General features: G+C 43.6%; 1 protein-coding gene across 1 annotated transcript in view; it reads left to right on the plus strand.

The window, feature by feature from the left end:
- The window catches only part of mast4 (microtubule associated serine/threonine kinase family member 4), a 94609-nt gene that overhangs the window by 39175 nt on the left and 35403 nt on the right, over window positions 1-20031 (plus strand). The window contains 1 exon segment of the mRNA XM_069700900.1: window positions 7824-7855. Within this exon segment, the coding sequence (XP_069557001.1) occupies window positions 7824-7855 (32 nt within the window).

Genomic DNA, 20031 nt, shown 5'->3' on the forward strand with positions numbered 1-20031 from the left:
CATTTATGACGCCTAACATGCTGCTACGAGCAACAACAACAAAAAAGTGAGGATGCCTCCAGATTTAATCAGCACAGCTTTTTCTAAACCGCCGTCCGAATCTCCTCCCGCTGCGGCAGAAATCGATGACTCTCCGGGTTGGGTTTCCACTCGCGTTTTTACTCGTGCACTTGTTTGTCATTGTTAATAATTAAAAACAAACAGCCGCTCACATGTTGTTTTCGATACGATCAGAATTACAGGTCATCGACTTTTTTTTTTTTTTTTTTTTTTAAACGTCTCGGCCGCTTCGTTTCGCTCCCGAAGGTCAATGTACGCACTTTAAGACGACCTTCCATCAATTCTAATAATGTGGCGTCTGCTCCTTTGCCACACGTGTGTTCGGGGCAGATAACCGCTTCCATCGATCTCGTTGACCTTTCCTAATCTCCGCATACACTTCAGGTCTCTGACTTTAGAAGCAACGTCCAGGTTGCCAAGATGATGAGGCTCGCGTTTAGTTTGAAGTTCTTCAATAAAGATCTTTTTGTCACTCGAAAGAGCTTCTTAATTCATTCAAGGCATGAAAACCGTCGAACTGTACTCTTCTTACAAAGGCGCCAAATGTGAATATGTCCAGTCGGATTTCTTTTGAAAGACGTTTATTGTGATTGCAACTGTAAAATGATGTCGTTTCTGTTCGAGCAAAAGTTCACAACTGTGCAAAACAAAACGCATTTTCCCCCTAAAGTCGATCGCGCATCTATGAAGCTTCTTAAAATTGCTTCCCTCGGCAGTACTTAAAAAGTTGTGTTTTGGGATTTAGTGGGATTTATTGGCAGAAAAGGAAAATAATGTACACTTTTTCTAGTTTAACAGTGGAACCGTTGTAACGGCGGATTTGCCGAGTAGTGGGAAAGAAATATTTTTGACGGCCGTAGTCGACTTTGCGTGTTTTCTGCTGTTCACGCCGCATCTTCTTCTTAATCTCACAGTTTTGACCCGCAATGCTCTTGGAGACGGGGAGCAACGTGTTTTTTCTTCTCTTTAATTTATTTAACGGCGGCTGGCAAACAGCTTTTACTTGCATTTACCGCCACCTTCTGACGGGAGTAACGCATTACAACCAGGTGGCGGTAAAAACAGGGGAGATAAAAAAAACTTTTTTAAAAGTTCGTCATCAATTTTTTTTTTATATCATAACGACAATTCAAATATTCAAAAATTGTGCTCCATCCCTAAAATTAATAATGCACCCTTAAAATAATTGTGAAATATGGCGCCGTTGACTTAAGACGAGGTTTTTGTTGGTGATTCTCTTTCGACTGCCTCAAGATATCAACGCAGCTGACCTCACTTCATTTAGAGACCAACACACCCCAGATTTACCTTTTATTAAAGATTTCTCTTTAATCCGAATTCCAGCTTTAGCTTCACAATCTTCCTCGCCATCGTAACGACACGTCTTCCAAAGCTACGGTTTGCTGCGTCGGGGTTTCCGACACTGAATCAGCATCGCTGTTGATTACAAAGTGGACCAGCAGACGTCGTCAGCGATCCTCGAGCGATCATCCCGACATGTTTTGTAAATTACAGGCAAAATTAACAACCCAGATGTGAATCAGAAAGACCAGAGAGAGAGCTTTGATGTCTCTCATTCACTCGAGCTGTCTGTTCCACGACGTCGTGACCCCGCGTGAGATCGGGGATTTCCTCGCCCAGTCAGCAGCAACGCTACAGTTAAACTAAGCGCACTTTTGATCTGAAAATTCCAAAATAAATCAAGGGGAATTATTAATGAAGCATTACACGTTGGCCTTTTTTTTTTTTTTTTTAAACAAGAGCAATACCGGCTGCTTTGATGTGGCGTCTCGCGGATGAGATGTTGTTGCTCGAAGGCATTCATTGACATTTACCCCTGTGGAACAAAACACACTCTCTCAGGTTCAACGTGTCACAATTGTTATCCCTCGAACACCGACGAGATTACGGGATAAACACATGATTAAACGTACAAGATGTGCTTTCATCCCTGGTTTGTTACCCCGACCGACTCCTTCAAAGATGAAAGCTTTTCATTCAATTACTCTCAGTTTGCATTGCCTCTTTGACAGCTGTGCAGATTTAATAGAAATACTTGTGTTTATGTTAGGCGTTATGTTGACTTTAAAAAAAAAAAAATTGTTGTCGTGGGTATTGCTCTCCCAAATTAGATCTTGAATATTTCAAAAGATTGAAATTAAAGGCTTTTCCGTTGGGTTTTCGTGTCTCTCAGCTACACGCATCGTCAATAGACTTCGTGCATAGACTTAGACTATGTCTACAGACATAGGCTTCTCGGAGGATACGCTGAACCGACAATAACCCGACGAAACAATTTAACCGCGAAGAAAAATCCAACCCAAGCTTCAGGAACGACTCGCTCGCGTTCGTCGTGTGAAGTTATCAAATTGCCGAACGCCAAATAACGTTTTTCACATTTGTGTGCTTTTGTATGAAAAGGCATTCGGTGAGAATGCTTGCACGTACAGCCGGGTTCCCCCGACGGTCTCTCGTTCATTTTAAGTTCTCCTGCCCGATCTCGGAGCTGTTTATATTGCAGCGGTGGGAGTCTGAAACGCCGCTTGACCGTGACATCGACACGCAAGCTCAGGCTCCAGCCAGACTCCGACAACATCGTGAGACATGCCTGTTAGAGGGATAATGAACACGGAGGTGAAGTGCGCTGACCCCGTGATTTAAAGAAAACAAACAAACAAAAAAAACAACTGTTCCATGTCGTCAGCTAATGCTGCTAAATTGGAATAAAACGGGAAATATCACGGCCTTTAAATCCTCCGTGTTCCTTTTTAGAGATCTAATGGTTAATATTTGAGGATTTGTATTGTAGACCAACCTGGGAGTTGGGGTTCAGATCCGTTTTAAGCCCGTAGCTTGCAAACTCCCAGTAGCTGCTACCGGAGGTCGAGCTCCGCCCTGCATGAAACACGCAGAGATCGGAGGATATAAACGCAGCAGAGACTTTGACACAAGAAACGGCTTCTCGGAAATTAGGTAAATAGAAAAGAAAATACAAAAGGGTTGCATTCACTGCAGCGGGCATTTACGGAACATCTGTGTAATTGCAGATAAAGAAAATATCCTCCCCTTCAATTGAAAACATTAAGAAATGCATAAAGGGGAGAAAAAAAACCCAAAAAAACATGCAAATGCTGTTGAATTTTAAGTGTTGTGATACAAAATGCGTGTGATGGGCATTCTTTTTTCATTTTTCACACTGAAGAAGCTTATTCAGCTGGTTTGGGTGGAGCTCAGCTCTGAATAAATGTTACTCAACGCGAGTAGCTCTCGGACACTTTCATTTTGTCAAAGTAGCTCTGAGAGAAAAGGTTGGAGACCCCCGGTTTGAAGGGAGACACACAAACAGAGGCCCACTTATTTGAAGCCTATAAACTTCGCCAACTCATCCCCGGGCTAACTCCAAACTCGGAGCCAGTTTCCATGGTAACGATCAGTGACACCTGCTCACCAGTGGCACTAAATGACAAAAAAAGGAAAACATGCCTCATAATTTGTAGTTTGTTGCAGGAAAAACTAATGAGAATGGAAAGAATTATGAAGAGACGGCAGTAACATGTTTTACAGCTCTCATGTTTGTTTGTGACAGGAAACAATCCCGAGTCTGACGGACGCTCTGCCGCATTGGGAGTTATTGAACTTGTGGCTGTTGTCCCCGGTTCGCCAAATTTATCTTCCTTCTTCAAAAAAACGGGACTTGTGAGTTGAAGTGGTCGTGAGAACGTTGCTGCCAGGTTACGACAACATGGACGGCAAAAAAAAATACTCCCTGTTGTCGGCGTCTAGAAGCCACAGAGGCCAGCAATTCGGCAAGCTCGGCGGACAAGTGAAATAAAGCAGGAAATCCAAAGGCATAATGGCAGAAGGAGAAGATGAGGCCGTTGGGAACGTCAACATTTTCCTCAGAAGTATTATTAAGTTATGAAGAAAAAGTCGACTTAAATTACAATCCCTACGTTCCGAATCGCATACTATTTCTTTTTTACTTTAAGCAGGGGCTACAGCTGCCATTAAAAAAGTACGTACCGTTGCATGTAGTACGTCTACAATTGGGACATACTACTTCAGCGCGCCTTGAACTTTGACCCTCTCGGTCGTATCCATCGTGATTGAACGCCGCGTATAACGGAAAAAGGAAAAAGGATGCGATTTGGAACGAGTGCGCTTCCTTTTAATGCCTCTTCTTCTGCTCCTCCTTCCTTTTGTGGGCGGAGCTTTAGCGCCACCAACGGTCTCGGAGGCACCCCGGTCAACCGGTATCTGTTTACAGCGAGGTCACACAATGTTTCGTAGTTTTTAACAAAGATGTCAGGCAATAATTAGGCTTTTCCCCATCACCAGATGAGCCGGATCTTTACCGGATGTAATTCCTCGACTCTGTTTCTCTACATATCCTGTCTTTCTCCTCTGCACCATCAAAATAAAAGCAACAAAAAAAAGACACTTTTTATGTTTAAAAAAAAAAGAGAGAGAAAGCAAGTTGATTCATCTTTTTATACTGAACTTTTGAGCAACTTCATTTTATTTGGCTTTATTTAGTGTTTGTTCTTTTTTTTTAGGGTTGTTAAAACAGGAAAAAAGTGTATGAATTATATTTTTATTGTACTTAAATCAATAAACATATAAGCATAGTAAGCCGACCCTCTAGTGGCACCTGGTGGTATTGCAGCTTAAGGCACTTGCGCATCGGCCTCATTTGCAGACGCGGGAGCTCCGTCCACTTTTTGGTAAAGTCAATAGAAATACCGTATGTTAAATTCTTTTTGCCATATTGTGAAACTGTGATTAGTTTCTATGACCTCGAGAGTTTCTGGCGTTGCCGTTTTACATATTATTATTATTATTATTTTTTTTTTAAACACCACTGTTTGTGGAATTAGTGCCTTCACTTGGTTTCCCGACGTGTGTGCGGTCGGAGCCGCCCTATTTACACACGGAAACCTAATGCCGAGACAAAGACCAAACCAAACATTAGAGCTGGAGGCGCGCACGCGTCCGTTTCATTAAAATCCCGTCACGCAGTGCCACCTGAATACATTTTCCCGAGGCCCGAGCTGATTTCGCACGAACCTGCGCGCGCGTGACTTCACGCTGTGATGCGGCGCGCTGTGATTGGTGGACGTCTCGTCGGCGCGGGGCCGTCCGCTCCGTGGTAATTAGTGTTGTGTTAGCTGCGGTCGTGTCTCTCAAGGAAACACTCTGCCCTTGGTCTTCTGTAGGCAGCAGGGGAAGCCAGACATTAAGCCCTAATTGATAGCAAAGGGAGAGCGGGGGCTTAGCACTTTTTCTTTTTTTTCTTTCTGCTGACTCGAGCAGCCAATACGCATCAGCCCAGCGTCCTGCGCCGTCTGAGACAAGGCGCCGCGCTCTTTATCGGTGTTTTCTATCACGCGATGAAACGTCTGACGATCGGATCGGTGGGATTTGTAGACGCAAACCAAAAGCAGATCCGAAAGCCTGGTTATTTATCAGTGCCCTCTTACAACGGAAAGGACAGATCGTGAGGGAAGGATTCAAAACAAATAATCAGAGCTGCACGGGTTTATATTACTGATGTGAAAGAGAAATGTGCCGAGGGTGATTTAAAAAAAACAAACACCCGGTTTCGTCACATTAATTGACTGTAATTAAAACCAAACAAAAAAACAACAACACGTCATGCTGTTAAGTGTAAAGGGGGATGTAGTGATCCGAACACGGTGTGCTTGTCTGAGGGTAATTAAAAAAAAAAAAAAAAAAAAAAAGATGGGTGAAGAAATATCTCCTCTGGAGCGTTTCATTCAAACGCGTCATTTCATTTCTTTTTAAAAGCAGCCCGAAACGACACACCGGTAGGTGTTTAATGTCCCGCAGGTTCACCGTACCGAAACGACCAAAAGCTCCCGTTAAGTTCTCTCTCCTTATGTGTTCAGAAGTACGAGACGGCACGAGTCCGGCCAAACTCCGAAAGGATGCCGAGCCGGACGATTGCAAGTAAAACCATTACAAGATGGCGTGTCGTGTGCGTACTTCATCTGTTGATCCGTTATCGGCGGGAGGTTTAGTTGGCCGGATATCTGCCGGCTCTGAACTTGTTCACGTGCGCGGTGAGGGCGGGTGGATGGGGCATGCTAAAATGCTAACAAACGTAGCCTTCTAAAAGTGCTGTGCGTGTTGTTACTATAAAGTTTAAACGTCCGAAACCGAGTACAGATCTGGCTGCCTGTCTTTGACCTTCTTAGGTAAATTAGAGGTGTTTCCTCCTTTGTAGTTACACTATTTGGCTTTTGGTTGGGGATAACTCCACGCGACTCAGTTTCTTCATATAGTCGGGGTTTGAAACGGTTCACGAGACTTCCAGTTTGCTTTTGTTGTCACGGTTTTTGGTTCAGTTTAAAGAATGTTTTTAGGTTGTTTTTTTTTTTTTTTCAAATTCATGCAAACCAAAAAAAAAAAAAAAAAATCAATTTTTGTTCCCCTTATTATTAAATATGTGATACAGTGTTTATTTTTATTTTTTAATTAGCCACATTAAAGACGTCAATACCAGAGATTTTTAATCTCCCACTAATTGATCCCACAGATCTGCCAATAGAACCTCCTGAATGTAGAACAGAATCGAGTTTAATTCAGTCGGAGCCTGCCGAAGTTTTTTTTTTTTTAATCTCCTTTTCAAGAAGAAAATTAAAGTCAGAAGGACTTTTTAACTTCTGAAGACCCAAATTTTGAATTATTATTTAATGCCAGCTACATAATCGTGAATGCATGTCTTTGATGCTGTCGCGGTGCAGTTTCACTTCTTTTTCACTGTTTATTTTCACCATCGTATCAAGAGAGAGGATCTGATACATTTTGTGAGAGTTTGTTATTTAGCCAGAGTTGCTCGATGTCTTCAAGGACTATTCATACTGCAACTGCCCCCCCCTCTGTATTATTCCTTAACAAGCTTGTTAAAGCAAAAAAAAAAAAAAAAAAAAAAATCCCTCCAGAAAATCAATAAGGTCGTTGTTGTTTGCTGAGCTGTTTCAGTGAACTCTGACCTCTGTGCAGCTTTGCCTTCTGCAGCTGACTTCACCTCCATACAATGTAGAGTATTTAAGGAAACCAAAAGAAGTTCACACGGCGTGAGGAGATTGTGAAAGTTGTTCATACTTGTGCACTTAATTTGCACCTTAAAAGGTAAACGAGGTGAAATAAAGCAGAGTAAACAAAATGTCCACACAATTAGGATCCGCGTGCAGATCTTTTTTTTTTTTTTTTTTCCCAGCTGTTACGTGATTCAAGAGGAACAGTTTGACATCCCGAATCAGATTCTCAAAACATCTTTTCCCGGTTCTCGGGGAATTGACGGAACCGTTTCACACCTGCTCTGTGATCTCCCTCCATATGTCGGCTGTTTTTGTAGCTGTAAAGTGTTGGAAGTGCTCGAGGTTTATAACGCAACTTAAATCGCTTCCTTAATGATCTCCTTGTTTATTTTGGTCTTAAAACATTTTGGTGATCTTTTTTGATATTTGTCAGGCTATGCTTTTCTTCTTAAATATCGAATAAGCACCGGCGTAAGAAATAAATATGCACATTTGCTGATGTTGCCACAGCAGCTTCTGTGTGATTTAATAGCGTGAAGTAACCTCTCAGGCTTTACTTTCTTCTGTTCGTGGGCGTATTGCACTTAGACGACAGCAAGTACTGCAAGTGGAGACCAAAAAAAACTGATATCAACCGAGACGCTGCGTAACAAAAGAGATTTGCTTTTGCACTCATGACCGTGTTCTTGTCTTTCACAGAAGGAGCTGAGTCTTCCCAGAAGAGGCAGCTTGTGAGTACCGTTTTAAATGTTACACATTGCAGTAAAGAGACCTCACAACATCACAAAACTCTTCACTCATTTGCCAGTTTATTAGGTACACCCATTTAAAACGAATGCCGTCTGATACGACCGTTCTGCAGTAGATCTTCCTCTCCCGGAGGTTACGATAGGTGTGGATTCGACTGCGTGGTCCTTCTGGAGGATGTATCGTCGTTTGTGTCACCGTGGAATCGTGTTGTGTTATACTGGACAGGTGTTTCCATTGTCTCGTGCTAATTACACGGAAGAGGCTCGATAAGAGAAACGGCTCTCTGTTGCAATCCGATATAAATCAACAGCACGGCAAACGGCCTCCTCCGAACTCAACATGAAGCGTTGAAGGGAACACATCCCCGACAGAGATTCAATAAAAAAAAATTTAAAAAACTTTTACGTCACAGCCCTGGCGAAGGGGTCGATTTACCGCAGGACTGCATCGGTTTCATCAACCGCGTCCATACAGCAATAAAAAAAATAAAATAACAGTTAATCATCGACAACGTGACGCCGAGAGTTTGAGGATGAAGTGTGAGAGCGGAGAGGCTTTAGCAGAAAACTGATTCCCAAAAACACCCCTGTCGTCAGGGCACATATTCGAATCCCAACATGTATGAATACAATGCAGAGCATAAAATAATCATATGGATAATTTAATAGCTACGAAAAATCGGACATGGTGGGCATTTATATGCGGTGTTAATTCACACCGCGGCTCCATTACTGTTCGCATAGCGCGTTTGTTCAATCAAAGGTGTTGAAGCGCAAGATATTTAGACGCTATGAATTTGTGCTCGCGATGCGGTCGACGCATTCGGGGAATAGCTTTGATTCAGAGGTGTCAATTCGGTATACATTTTGACGACGCGGGCGTTCTCGGTTGTCCAGTCGGCCGTTGTGATTGTGTGGCGGTCCGCAGGCTCCTCACCGCGTCGTAGAGCGACTCTCTAACGTAACGACGGTTTTGAAGCGTCGGGTCGCGCGCTTCCTCAGATGGCACCGCGTTACGTCTGCGAGGTGCAACGCAAAACGCGACCGGTGGAGGGGGGCGGTGTGGAGATGGAGAGTCTGGGACCTGCGAGACTAAATGGAAACAAAGTCCGAGACTTGTTACGTTCGTGCGCTTTGGAAAATGACGGAAAAAGAAGCGCGCGAACTGAGCTGATGTCGCGTTTTTGGTTCGTCCCGCTTCGATCTCAGAATCTCAGACATGACCATTTGTGGCCACAGAGGGCGCTGTTGTCGCCACCCGGCAAATGTCACACGCTGTTTGCGTGTAAGTTAGCCAAATCATATGCCGGTACTAAAATGTTTTTCCTCGACGTTTAGTTCTTGAAAAGTGTTTGAATCGTTGCTTTGATTCCACCGTCAAGAGTCGGAAGGTTATTCATCACGGTCAAACGCATAATTCACCGCTCTCCTCATAACGGTCGGTCCTGCCATCAGAAAAGAGAAGTCGTCGCCGTGGAATTAAGCCGCCCTCGGTCTGGCTGCTCTCCTCTCTGTTCTCCGGTTTGTTAAAGGTGATGCAGCTTTTTACAGCCGTGACCGACTTTCCTTGGCGAATCGATTCGGCTCCGGTTCGATACAGCTCGCGGCGGAGAAAGAGTTACGCCGTGACACCTCGCTGCCCGCCTCACCGTAATGGAGGCGACCCGTCACTAACGCGCATGCCGCGAGGTCACCGGCCGCGCCGGGTTTATATTTAGCGGGTCTCGAGCCGACCTTGGTGCCGAACGGTAAAGGCGGTTTTGGAAGTGACAAAGTTGCCGCGGCCGCTTCAAATCCAATACGGCAACAGTTTCATTTCACGCTTGTACTAATTTGTCCTCGTGAAAATGAGAAAAGAGAGCTTAAAGTGACGTTTATTCTACGCAATTGATGTATTTCCTTCTCTTGATTGGTTTTATGGTCAAGTCAGATTTATTTATATACAGAGCTGTGTTGGTTTTTTGGTTTTTTTGGGGGGTGGGGGGCCTGTTGTGTCGCTCGTGTGCTTCGTTTGAACGCGGCGAGTTCAAATCTGACGGATACAGGAGCCGAGCAATGAATACATAATAAAAAAAATTAAAAAAAACAATGATGTGTAATCTGGGGCTGTCGGACTCTGCGTCTCCTTCAATGCATTTAAAGGAAACTTGTCTCTTTTGAGCAGTGCATCCGTTGCTGGCTGAGCACCGAACCCTCTGAGTTTTTCTTCCTGGGACAGAGAGCCATCTACTGAAAGTTTGATGTCATTAACAGGCTGCCTGGTGTCAACATGCCATTTAATTAGCATTGCTAGCCCTCTCCTCACACTCCCTTCCATTATAAAGTGGGATGGGGGGGGGGGGCGTTAATGAGTGTAATTCTTTTTCCACGGCCGCAGCGGTGATGGATTGCGCCTCGTTACGCCGCCATATCCGGAGTTGTTTTTTTTTGTTGATACGAGTCATTCTAGTTGAAACTACTCGAGCCTATTTATAGGCTGACCTTAATAGCTGGAAGTCCTCTCGCCGGGTCCAATTAAATAAATGAAAATCAATCATTTGTGCGCAGTTCGAGATGCACTCGTTGGATTACTTGACCGTTGCGTTATTCGTATTTCTCATCATCAGCACAAAAACACGGCCGGTTGCCCTTTGAAGCGCCGAGGTTCCAAACCTGCCCGTCAAGAGTGTCGCAACAGGATATTAAAAGAGGACTTGTTGACTGTAGATTCGGTTACATTCAGTTTAACAGATGCTGTCACCCCGCACACTTCATGGACCACATCGCTGCGAAGGAAGTTGTTTGGAGATGTTCAAGGAAAAGATGACAGAATTTCATAAATATTCTCTCAATGTCAGTGACCCGTAGGAATTATCTATCACAACTCCTTCAAGCCCAAAGTGATGCCTTCCTATTGCTGGTTTTTATTTACCAACAGTCCAAAACCAATAAATATTCAGTTTATTACTGCAGAAAGCTGCATATTTTTAAAGGAGAAGCTGGAATTGTATTTTATTTTACAAGAGATTTTCAGCGATGAAAGTGTTTCGACAAGATTAATTTATATAATTGTGTAAATATAATGTACAATGCCACGAATTCCAAACCAAGAAGCTTGTAGCAAGAAGCTCTTCTGCACACTGAAGGTGAACGGTTTTCGTTTTTTCTTTTTCTTTCTCAGCCCAGGTCTCAGCTGAGCTTAATATTTATTTTAATTTTTTTTTGTATTTTGTTCTATAATGTTGTGACATCATAAATTGAATACGTTTCATTTGTTGTTTGTTCATTTTCAGTTCTTCATTCATGTTCATTTCGAATATGGCATGAGCTCGCGTTTCTGAAAGTGCACACCTGCATCGTCTCCTGGACTGAAGCTCGACTTCTTTTAAAAAAAAAAAAACTAAAGCCGGTGACGGTCTTTGATTTATACATTTTTTTTAAATGAACTGACACCTCAACGTGAGTTCAGTGTGCCGAATGTGTGGTCAATTCTCCTCAATGTCAAACGTTTTTGGCACCTTTTTTACCGCTTCCGTTCTGAAAATAAATAATTATCTGGTGGCGGTTCATTTTTAGGCATTTGATTCGGGATGTTTTTACAGAAATGTTGTCAAATGGACGCTGAGGAAATGGTCGTTTTTAACGTGTGTCTTCTGGTTCAGTGGATTTTTAGGAATGACTCTCTTAACTTGTCCGGCTGAAGAGTTGAGGGCCAGCGTCCGCTCCGAAAGAGCCGGTCGGACGCGGTCCCGGGTCATTTGGAGCGAACGTTTTTTTTTCACCTCCCTCGGAAGGTCCCGGTAGAACTCGGTGTCGAAAACCTCAAGACGACGTGTTTTCTTTTTTTTTGTTGTTGTTGTTTTTTTTATCCCTAAGGCAAAAGTGTTTGTGGCCGTTACGAGGACTCGCTGACCGGTTTGATAAGTGTGAAAATGATGCGTTTATTGTGCCGTGGCCTTTTTCGCGGTCAACCGGATCTCAAACCAAGCTGAACGTTCGCGGGAGATTGTTGGATTGACGTGTTAGAAAAAAAAAAAAAAAAAAGCCCCGTCGCCATCAATAAAACGCCCGCTGAGCGAATGTGTTTTGGGAAAACGGTGTTTTAATGCCTCCGGCAGAGTTTCCAAGACTCGTGCAGTTAATGCCGAGACGCGAGCGAAGCTGTTCGACACCCTTTTTTTTCCCCTTTAATTTGTCGCCCGTCTCTGATGATCACGGGCCATTTTTTTTTTTCTTTTTTTTTTCTTCTTCTTCTTCTTCTTCTTCTTCTTCTTCTTCAGGCTCTCCGCCTTCTCGCGCTCCGCTTCCTGCCGGGCCTCGGCTATCTGGTTCTGTGGTTCATGCAGTGTTTGATGTCACCTGCGGTGGCTCTCGGCTCCTCAAAACATGCTCGTGGCAATAAAGAATTCATCAGGACGCCGGATGGGTAAAAGTGAGGCAGAAGGGGGGGGAGAGAAAAAAAACAAAACAAAAACAAGGGTTGCTTTTCTGGTCGGCTTCGCTTTCTATGTTTCTGTTACTGTCGCTGACTCATTGCAGACATTGCACATTTTTTTTGGACGTGTATTTCTTGAGTTTAGTGTCAAATCATCCCCCCCCCCCTCCCGCTTTTGTCATTGAAGTGCTTTATCTGCGGATGATTTCCAGCCTGAGTCATTGATTCAGTTTGACTTGTTGGGATCTTCACGGTCCGGCCAACACAGTGTCTAACGATGAACGATTTCTCTGATGATAAGCAGCAGCCACCTCGAGGGGTGTTTCGAATCCCTGCAGGCTGATAGGACACTCGGGGGCTCGTGCGTCATCCGACTCTATTACTTTCACAATCGCCCCAAACTTTCTTGTTCCTCCTCTAAATGAAGCGCAAACACTCGACTCGCGCTTCTGGTTCTTTTGTTGTTGTTGTTTTGGTTTCCTGTACGTTTGACGGACTGGCAGTTCGTGGCGCATTATGTTGCTCCTCTCTCTCTCTCTCTCTCTCTCTCTCTCTCTCTCTCTCTCTCTCTCTCTCTCTGAGATGACATCATCCCCGTGGTGACACTGCAACGCGGCGGCGCCTGCCTCCTCGTGTTAGCATCTGTCAAGGTGACTGCACGCATGAGGAGGCGACAAAAAAAAAAATGTAGATTTCAATTTATCGCATTCATTTTTCTGCTGTGTAGTCAAGTCACCAGCTGGTGGAGGCGCTGTGGTGGTGGTGTGGGGGGGGTACAAATGTGTGCAGGGGTGGGGGGTGAGGGGTTGGGAGGGGGGGCGTGTATTAGGGGAGGGAAGAAAGGGGGGTGGGGGGATATTGTCCTGCCTCCGTGCCCTCCGCAGGCAGCCGAGGATCCCATTTGACAGCGTCAAGGTGGAAACGTGGAAAGACCAAAACAAGAACTGTAGCACCCCCCCCCCTCTCCTCTTTATTTTTTTTATTTTTTTTTTAACCCTCCTCCCTTTCTGTAGAAGGGGGGAGGCAGGAAGGGGGGGGGGGAGAAAACCAATCCGTCTCATCGCTCTGTGGTGGCTGGGTTTGGCTCTTTGTCAGTGCAGGAGGGGGGGGGCAGCAGGCAGGCAGGCAGGCAGGCAGGCAGTGTGAATGCATATCATGACCACAATAGAGCAAACGAGCACAGTTCAGCCATGAAAGCCCAGCGGGAGAGGCTGAGAATTCCCGGGCTGACGCTAGAGTGAGTATTTTACCTCCGTTATCCTGCAGCTTCTCTGCAGCGTGCGCCTTCATCTGTTTCTGTATCGTGTGTGTGTGTGTGTGTGTGTGTGTGTGTGTGTGTGTGTGTGTGTGTGTGTGTGTGTGTGTGTGTGTGTGTGTGTGTGTGTGGCTGTGTGGCTGTCTTTCACTGTGTGCTGCGTTAGCATTAGCAGCAGCAACAGCAGCAGCATCTGCAGCAGGAAGTCTCATGTCAAATCCTTCACAGCGAGGCGACAGCGGCTTACTTTTGTGCTCGCGTTAATGCCTGCGTATGTTTACAGGTTTTGTGTTTTTTTGTGCATGTGTGTGTGCGTGCGTGCGTGCGTGTGTGTGTGTGTGTGTGTGTGTGTGTGTGTGTGTGTGTGTGTGTGTGTGATTGACGGACAGATAACGTGTCACGCAAAGGAGTGCCGCAACTGCTTTTTATTTTGCTGGCGTGACACACACACACACACACACACACACACACACACACACACACACACACACACACACACACACACACACACACACACACACACACACACACACACACACAAACAACACACACAACACACCTATCCAGAGTGTTGTGTTTTTTATCGGATGTGAAAAAGCAGTGGATCTCTGAAGGCTGTCTGGTTCTTCCATGTCTGTTTCCCCCTTTAATCACAGCCCCTGTCATCAGCTTGGTACATTTTTATTTTTTTATTTAGGTCACCGAGGCATTTGTTATGGTCCCCTCCGTTTTTGAGGATTTAAAATCTGCATTTGAGCATAATTGGCGGAAGAATGAAAAATTGTAGGTTTTTTTTTTGTTTCACTTTTGTTGTTTCTATGCAGAATTTGGAACAAATGATGAAAGCAGTTCATCCGTCGAACGAAAAACACATTTTTCTTACCTGTTTGTTTTGTTCACGTATAGTAAGGACTGCATGATATTTCAGCCAACAGTATCCACTGATTAAAATGGAAACTCTAATCTGGTGAGTTTAGCAAATTGGGTTTCTGAATAAGGGGAGTGATATTTTTCAAACTGTCAACAAATCCACTGACACTTCACCCAAAAGCCCTTTTGTTCAGACTGAAGATGTAAATCTCTAAAAACCAGTCATGAGTATGTAGTTTAATATTAAAAAAAAGTAATTTCCTAACACTGCTGGATAATGTCGTTTTTAAGTAATGTTACTAAAAATGGGTGGAAAAAGTGCATTTTTGGGGGACTATTTTCCTCAGAGGAATAATATACATTTTGTGCAGTATGTATTTACTGCAGCAGGATGGTGTATGTGGCCAAATTAACTTCATCATTACGACTTAAAATGATCACAATAATAGTTTCTGGACAACACTGGAAGTCTACAGCTCAGAAGAATGAGATTAAACAGGCAATTCTTTGTACATTTTTTTTTTGTCCAAATATAGAAAAATCTCCAGAATAATCCTTCAAAAAGTGTTTACACTCACAGTATTTCATGTGCCCTGCATTATTTTACAGACACGTCTCTATCGGATTATTCTGATGCATAATTTGCAAAGGCCACTGCAGTAAAAAGTTGCTCACCTTTACACGACCCGACGCTCTGCAGTGCCAATGACGTCACACAGGTGAAGTTAGTCAGTTTACTGTAGGAATAATAATAATAATAATACTATACTATAATAACAGGAGGGGTTCATCTGTAAACTCCTTTTTTTTTATTTTTGCTGCTTGATTTGCCTTCTTTCATTTTTGTCTTTCATTTTAGTCTTCAGGGTCAAACGTCCCTCAATGTCAAAACAAACGCTGCAAAGAAGCAGACAAATGCCTCCGGGGGGGGGGCCTGCTCTTCAAACACGATTAAGTGGTTCATGTGACGGGATCATTTACCCTTCATGATGCTGCTGTCTTCATCACAGCTGTGTGTGTGTGTGTGTGGGGGGGGGTCTGTCCTGTCCTGTCCTGTCCTGTGTGTGATGAAAGACAACTATTCACCACACTCCCCTTTAACTTACAGCCTCACTCCCCGGAGCTTGAGCCCCACTCCCACTAGCCCCTGCAGCCCGTGCAGCCCGCTGCACGCGTTTCATTTCTGGAGGTAAGAAATGAGTTCTTGAGCCGCGGCTGTTTGTTGTTGTTGTTGTTGTTGTTTCTTGTTTTTAAAAAAGGCCCGTTTGGTGCATGTTGGAGTTTTCATGCGTCACAAGGCCGGAGCTTCCCTAAAAAAGAAATCGTTTGCCATTGAAATGACACTGAAGGAGGACACGGAGCTTATATAATGTCGATACTGTCCCCCGCCCTGCCTTCCCCCACCCTCCCGCCGCCTCCTCCTCTCTCTCTCTCTCTCTCTCTCTCTCTCTCTCTCTCTCTCTCTCTCTCTCTCCATCTTACCCCCCACCCTCCCCTCTCTCTCTCTCTCTCTGTTCGGAGGTTTATGCTCCTCTTTCATGTGCTAAGTAGGATTTGTGGCATTTGCAATACATCAAAGTGAGGAACTGTCTCGAATCTGTCTGAATCCCGGCTTGATTCGTTTGGGAATGAAAGATCGCTCAAAACATGGAGGAAATCTCGGTTTCGATAGCGGAGCTGAGATCTAAACTAGTTTTATAATTAGTATTAAAAATTTTTTTTTTAAAAACTGCTGCCGGAGCTTCAGATTCAGCCTCACATTTGTCCTCGTGTCACAGATACGATTATCTTTTTTTCTGGGGGGGGGGTTTAATATGCATCGGTGACCCCCGGAGACCGGTTTGTCTCCTAAAACTCTCGCATTTCGCCCCGCCGGGAAGTGTCGAAGCCGTCTGGAGCTTTTCTCTTTCAAATGGGTCGTTTGGGTTGAAGCCATCTTGTTTGGATTGCTCCTGTTTATATAATTAACGGTTCGCCAATCAGGCGGCGGAGAGGAAGGCGGCCTGTGATTCGGGGGCCTTTTGAAGATTTCCTTGTCTTTCTTGTCTTGCTGATTTCACTCACGTACGGTCTTTAAAAATCCAAGAAGTGCCAATAGATCAGACCGGTTCATCCAGTGGGAACTTTGGCTTTCAGAAACACCCCCCCCCCCTCTTATGGTGGGTGGAAAACAAACGCCTCTCGCCATAGACTTCGATGCAAGATAGTGTTGGAAAACCAATCCGTTGTAAACCACCGGATCAAAATTACTTCAGAAATGGCACGGTGGCACGATGTCCAGGCGGTTATATTTCCACTCTGCCTGCCATAGAACACGCCGGATCATTTTTTTTTTAGGACATGACAGAGAAGCAAATTGTTTTTCACATCATTGTTGGTGCAACTAACTACACGGCAACTCGCCGGCGTGGCATTATTTATTTAAACCGGTTAGTTTAAAGCGGAAGTTTAAAGAGTTTGAAGAGGTTGGTTTTCGCTCCAGAAAGGGACGTGGCGACGAGAGCCCGCCCTGGATGACGAAATGCCGGTCTGATCTACAGTTGCGGATTTTCCCACCTAAAGTACATCTTCACTTCTTCCCGAATCCGTAAAATTTTGAGAAACTTTATTTCTCTAAATTCTCTTGCAGCTCTTGAAGCGCTCACTGGAAGAAAAGTCTTATTTGAAGAGAGTCAACGTTTTGTGCTTTTCTGTCGGGGTTTATTCAGCCTGAATCTGGTGAAGATTTGCCAAGAAAAACAGTCGGAATGAAACTTGGACTGAATTTGGTATTTTGGTATTTTTTTAAAAAAATTTCTTTGCAGCTCATTCAAAACCTTCAATTTTGTCGAATTTTCTGTATCAATGAATAGCATGAAACGCCCACCCGTTTCACCCCTGGTCTCATCTTGTTCGGCTCAGCTTTCATAGAGAGTCAAGTGGAGCAGCCATTAAAGTGAGTCAGCTCCATACTCGAATGAAGAGGTGTTTTATTTATTTATTTATTATGGGGTGTTATTTTTTTTCTTTATGTTCTTATTGACAGTTTCCGTTTTTATTCCATCGATACACAAACATCAGCAGGGAGTGCTTTGTGTGATGTTTTCAGAGAAGAAGTCTGTTTTACACCGTTGGACCATTAGACTGCAGCGTTTTAGACCGTACTGATATCTGTTTGAGAAAAAGATTGTTTTATGATTCATTGATGTTTGATAAATAAGTTGGAGGAGACTTCTTGTGGATTCCCTTGAGTTCTTTTCAGATTTTGTTTCATGCTTCAACATAACGTTTGTTACATGTATATATTCGTTTTCTTGAGTTCAAATATAGGTCGTTTTTCTGTTCTCTATATTTTTATATGTAGCTATAGAAACGCCCCCCCCTCCTCCCCCAGGCGAAGGTAGTAGCCGACTTTAGTGGGCAAGCAGATCAAAAAGAAAATGCAAATGCAAGCGTGTTACTTAAGGCGTTGTTGAGACATGAAATATGATCCAAAAAGCTCAGTTTGAAGAACAGATCTGTGAGTTTGAAGGCCTGTCAGAGCCGTTTGTCACACTCACAGACAGATTTTTACAACTCTTACCTGATGACGTTGCATTTTTGAGTTTTATACTTTGCTCTGTCAAAATCCTCTGGGTCAGCAACCCTGCTGTTTTTCTAAGAACTTCAACTCGGATAAATGGTTTCGGGGGTTTTCTTGTTGGGCCGAAGTTGGTAAGAACGCAGTCTCAGTTGATACTGAAATCAATTGAAGCAGCACGTGAGCTGAGGAATTGATTGCTCAGGGATATGCAGAATTCATACTGCTTTGTATGATGGATACATAACTTGAATGTGAGAGATTTACCCAGTAAAGATGAACTGTGAACCTGCAGCTGTTTGCATTAACCCGTTATGTCCGGATTCGTGTGTATACCTTTAAGATCAGGTGTGACGTTTGCGTGTTTTAGACGATGCTATCGGACCTTACTGCCGTCAAGGGCTGCAAACACTGAAACAAGGCTGTACACATGACAAAATGTCTGTCTGTGAGTGTGAAGTTACACCATTCGTTGGACAAATGCCAGTACTTCCTGTATCTGTTTCAAATTAAAAGCCCTCATTTCAAATTAAAAGCCCTCTAGGTTTTCATACATGTTCCAGCTAATATACCAGGTGTTGACCTTGACTCGTTCTAACGGCGCATCAATTTATGTGATTGATGTAAATGAACATGAGGAAAAACGCCATCATGATGCCATCATTAAGGCTCTCAAATGGTTTTTATTTCATATTTTTTAGTCAGCATGTTTTTCAGAGACACCTCTGGTTTAAGGAGGTTGTTTTCAAACAGTACCATAGTTTTTTTTTTTTCTTATGTTTTTAGAGGCCCCATAGGTCCATAATGTGTTAAATTATATTTACAAAAAACTAGTTGGAGGTTTAAAGGTGCTCTGTGGAGTCTTTTACCACTAGGAGTGCTATGGAGCAATGCTTTTTTGACCGAGAAACGAGCACGTGATAAACAGTGTTGTTGATGGCGTAAATTGGCCAAAATAAACTTTGCAATCACTAATAAAAGCAAAACAAAGAACGAAAACTGCCAGCGAGCACGACTTCAGATATTTTTGAATTTGGGTGTGTCTGCATTTGATGAGGAAGGAAATGCACTCAAACAATTGTTCACCACAATCCTCCACCAAGCACTTTTAACTGGACACGTAAAGCACATGAAGCAAGAAAATGTCCATTAACTGTAGGATAGTTAAAAGCATTGTTATTTTTGGGCCTGTGTGTTTCATATCAGCTGGCAGAGTAGACGCGGTGACTTCACAAAATATGCTGACCTTTCCCAGGATTTATGAATGATAACAGATCGGTGCTTGTGCTAATTACATTTCATCCCCTGTGTGTCGTTATGCTTAGTGTTTATGAAAGAGCCAACAGTAACACTCTTCAATCCTTTCTCTTTGCACACAGAACTGTAGATTTATCACAAACTGCATCGTCATATCTCAATTAAGAAAAGGTAAATTAGGAATATTTTTCTTTCTTTATCACTTTCTTTTTTCTTTTTTTTTTCTTCTCAGAGCTACCAGTAAAAAAAAAAAACACAAAATAAAAAACAAAGCCGAGGACAGCCGACCATATTTTTTTTTCCTTCTGCTTGTTACTGTCAGCACCGGCAGTGACCTCCTCATTCATGCTGCTCTCTGCAAGTTTGACTTTGAACCGTTACGAACTGTCGTTTCCTATGTGGAACAGAGAAACGGAGCAGAGCCATAATTAGAGTGAAGGCTGTCACGGCGGCCTGCAGGGAGACGGACGGAGCCACTCTCAGGGAAATGCGCACGCTCAGGTTTGACACTGACAAAAAATAAAACGTATATATATATATATATATATATATTAAAAAAAAAAAAAAAAAAGACGACTCCCGAGAAGGCGTTATTACAGAGGAGGTGCCTGTAAAGTGGTTACGCACGTCGTTCCTCATCTTGTCGATTTCGCTCCCTCTCCCCCCGAGCTCCTGAATCCCTTCCGGGCAGAGCACTTGGCGGGTGATTAGACTGACCGTCCTCGGGTCTGACTGTGCACTTCCTGAGCAAAAAGCTCTCGAGCCCGTCTTTTGAACTCTTCGCTCTCCTGTTTCACCGTGGC

Source organism: Brachyistius frenatus, unplaced genomic scaffold (assembly GCF_029030835.1).
Source record: "Brachyistius frenatus isolate BFR_SWC_R1_liver_20210118 unplaced genomic scaffold, ASM2903083v1 Contig_35, whole genome shotgun sequence".
Taxonomy (NCBI): domain Eukaryota; kingdom Metazoa; phylum Chordata; class Actinopteri; family Embiotocidae; genus Brachyistius; species Brachyistius frenatus.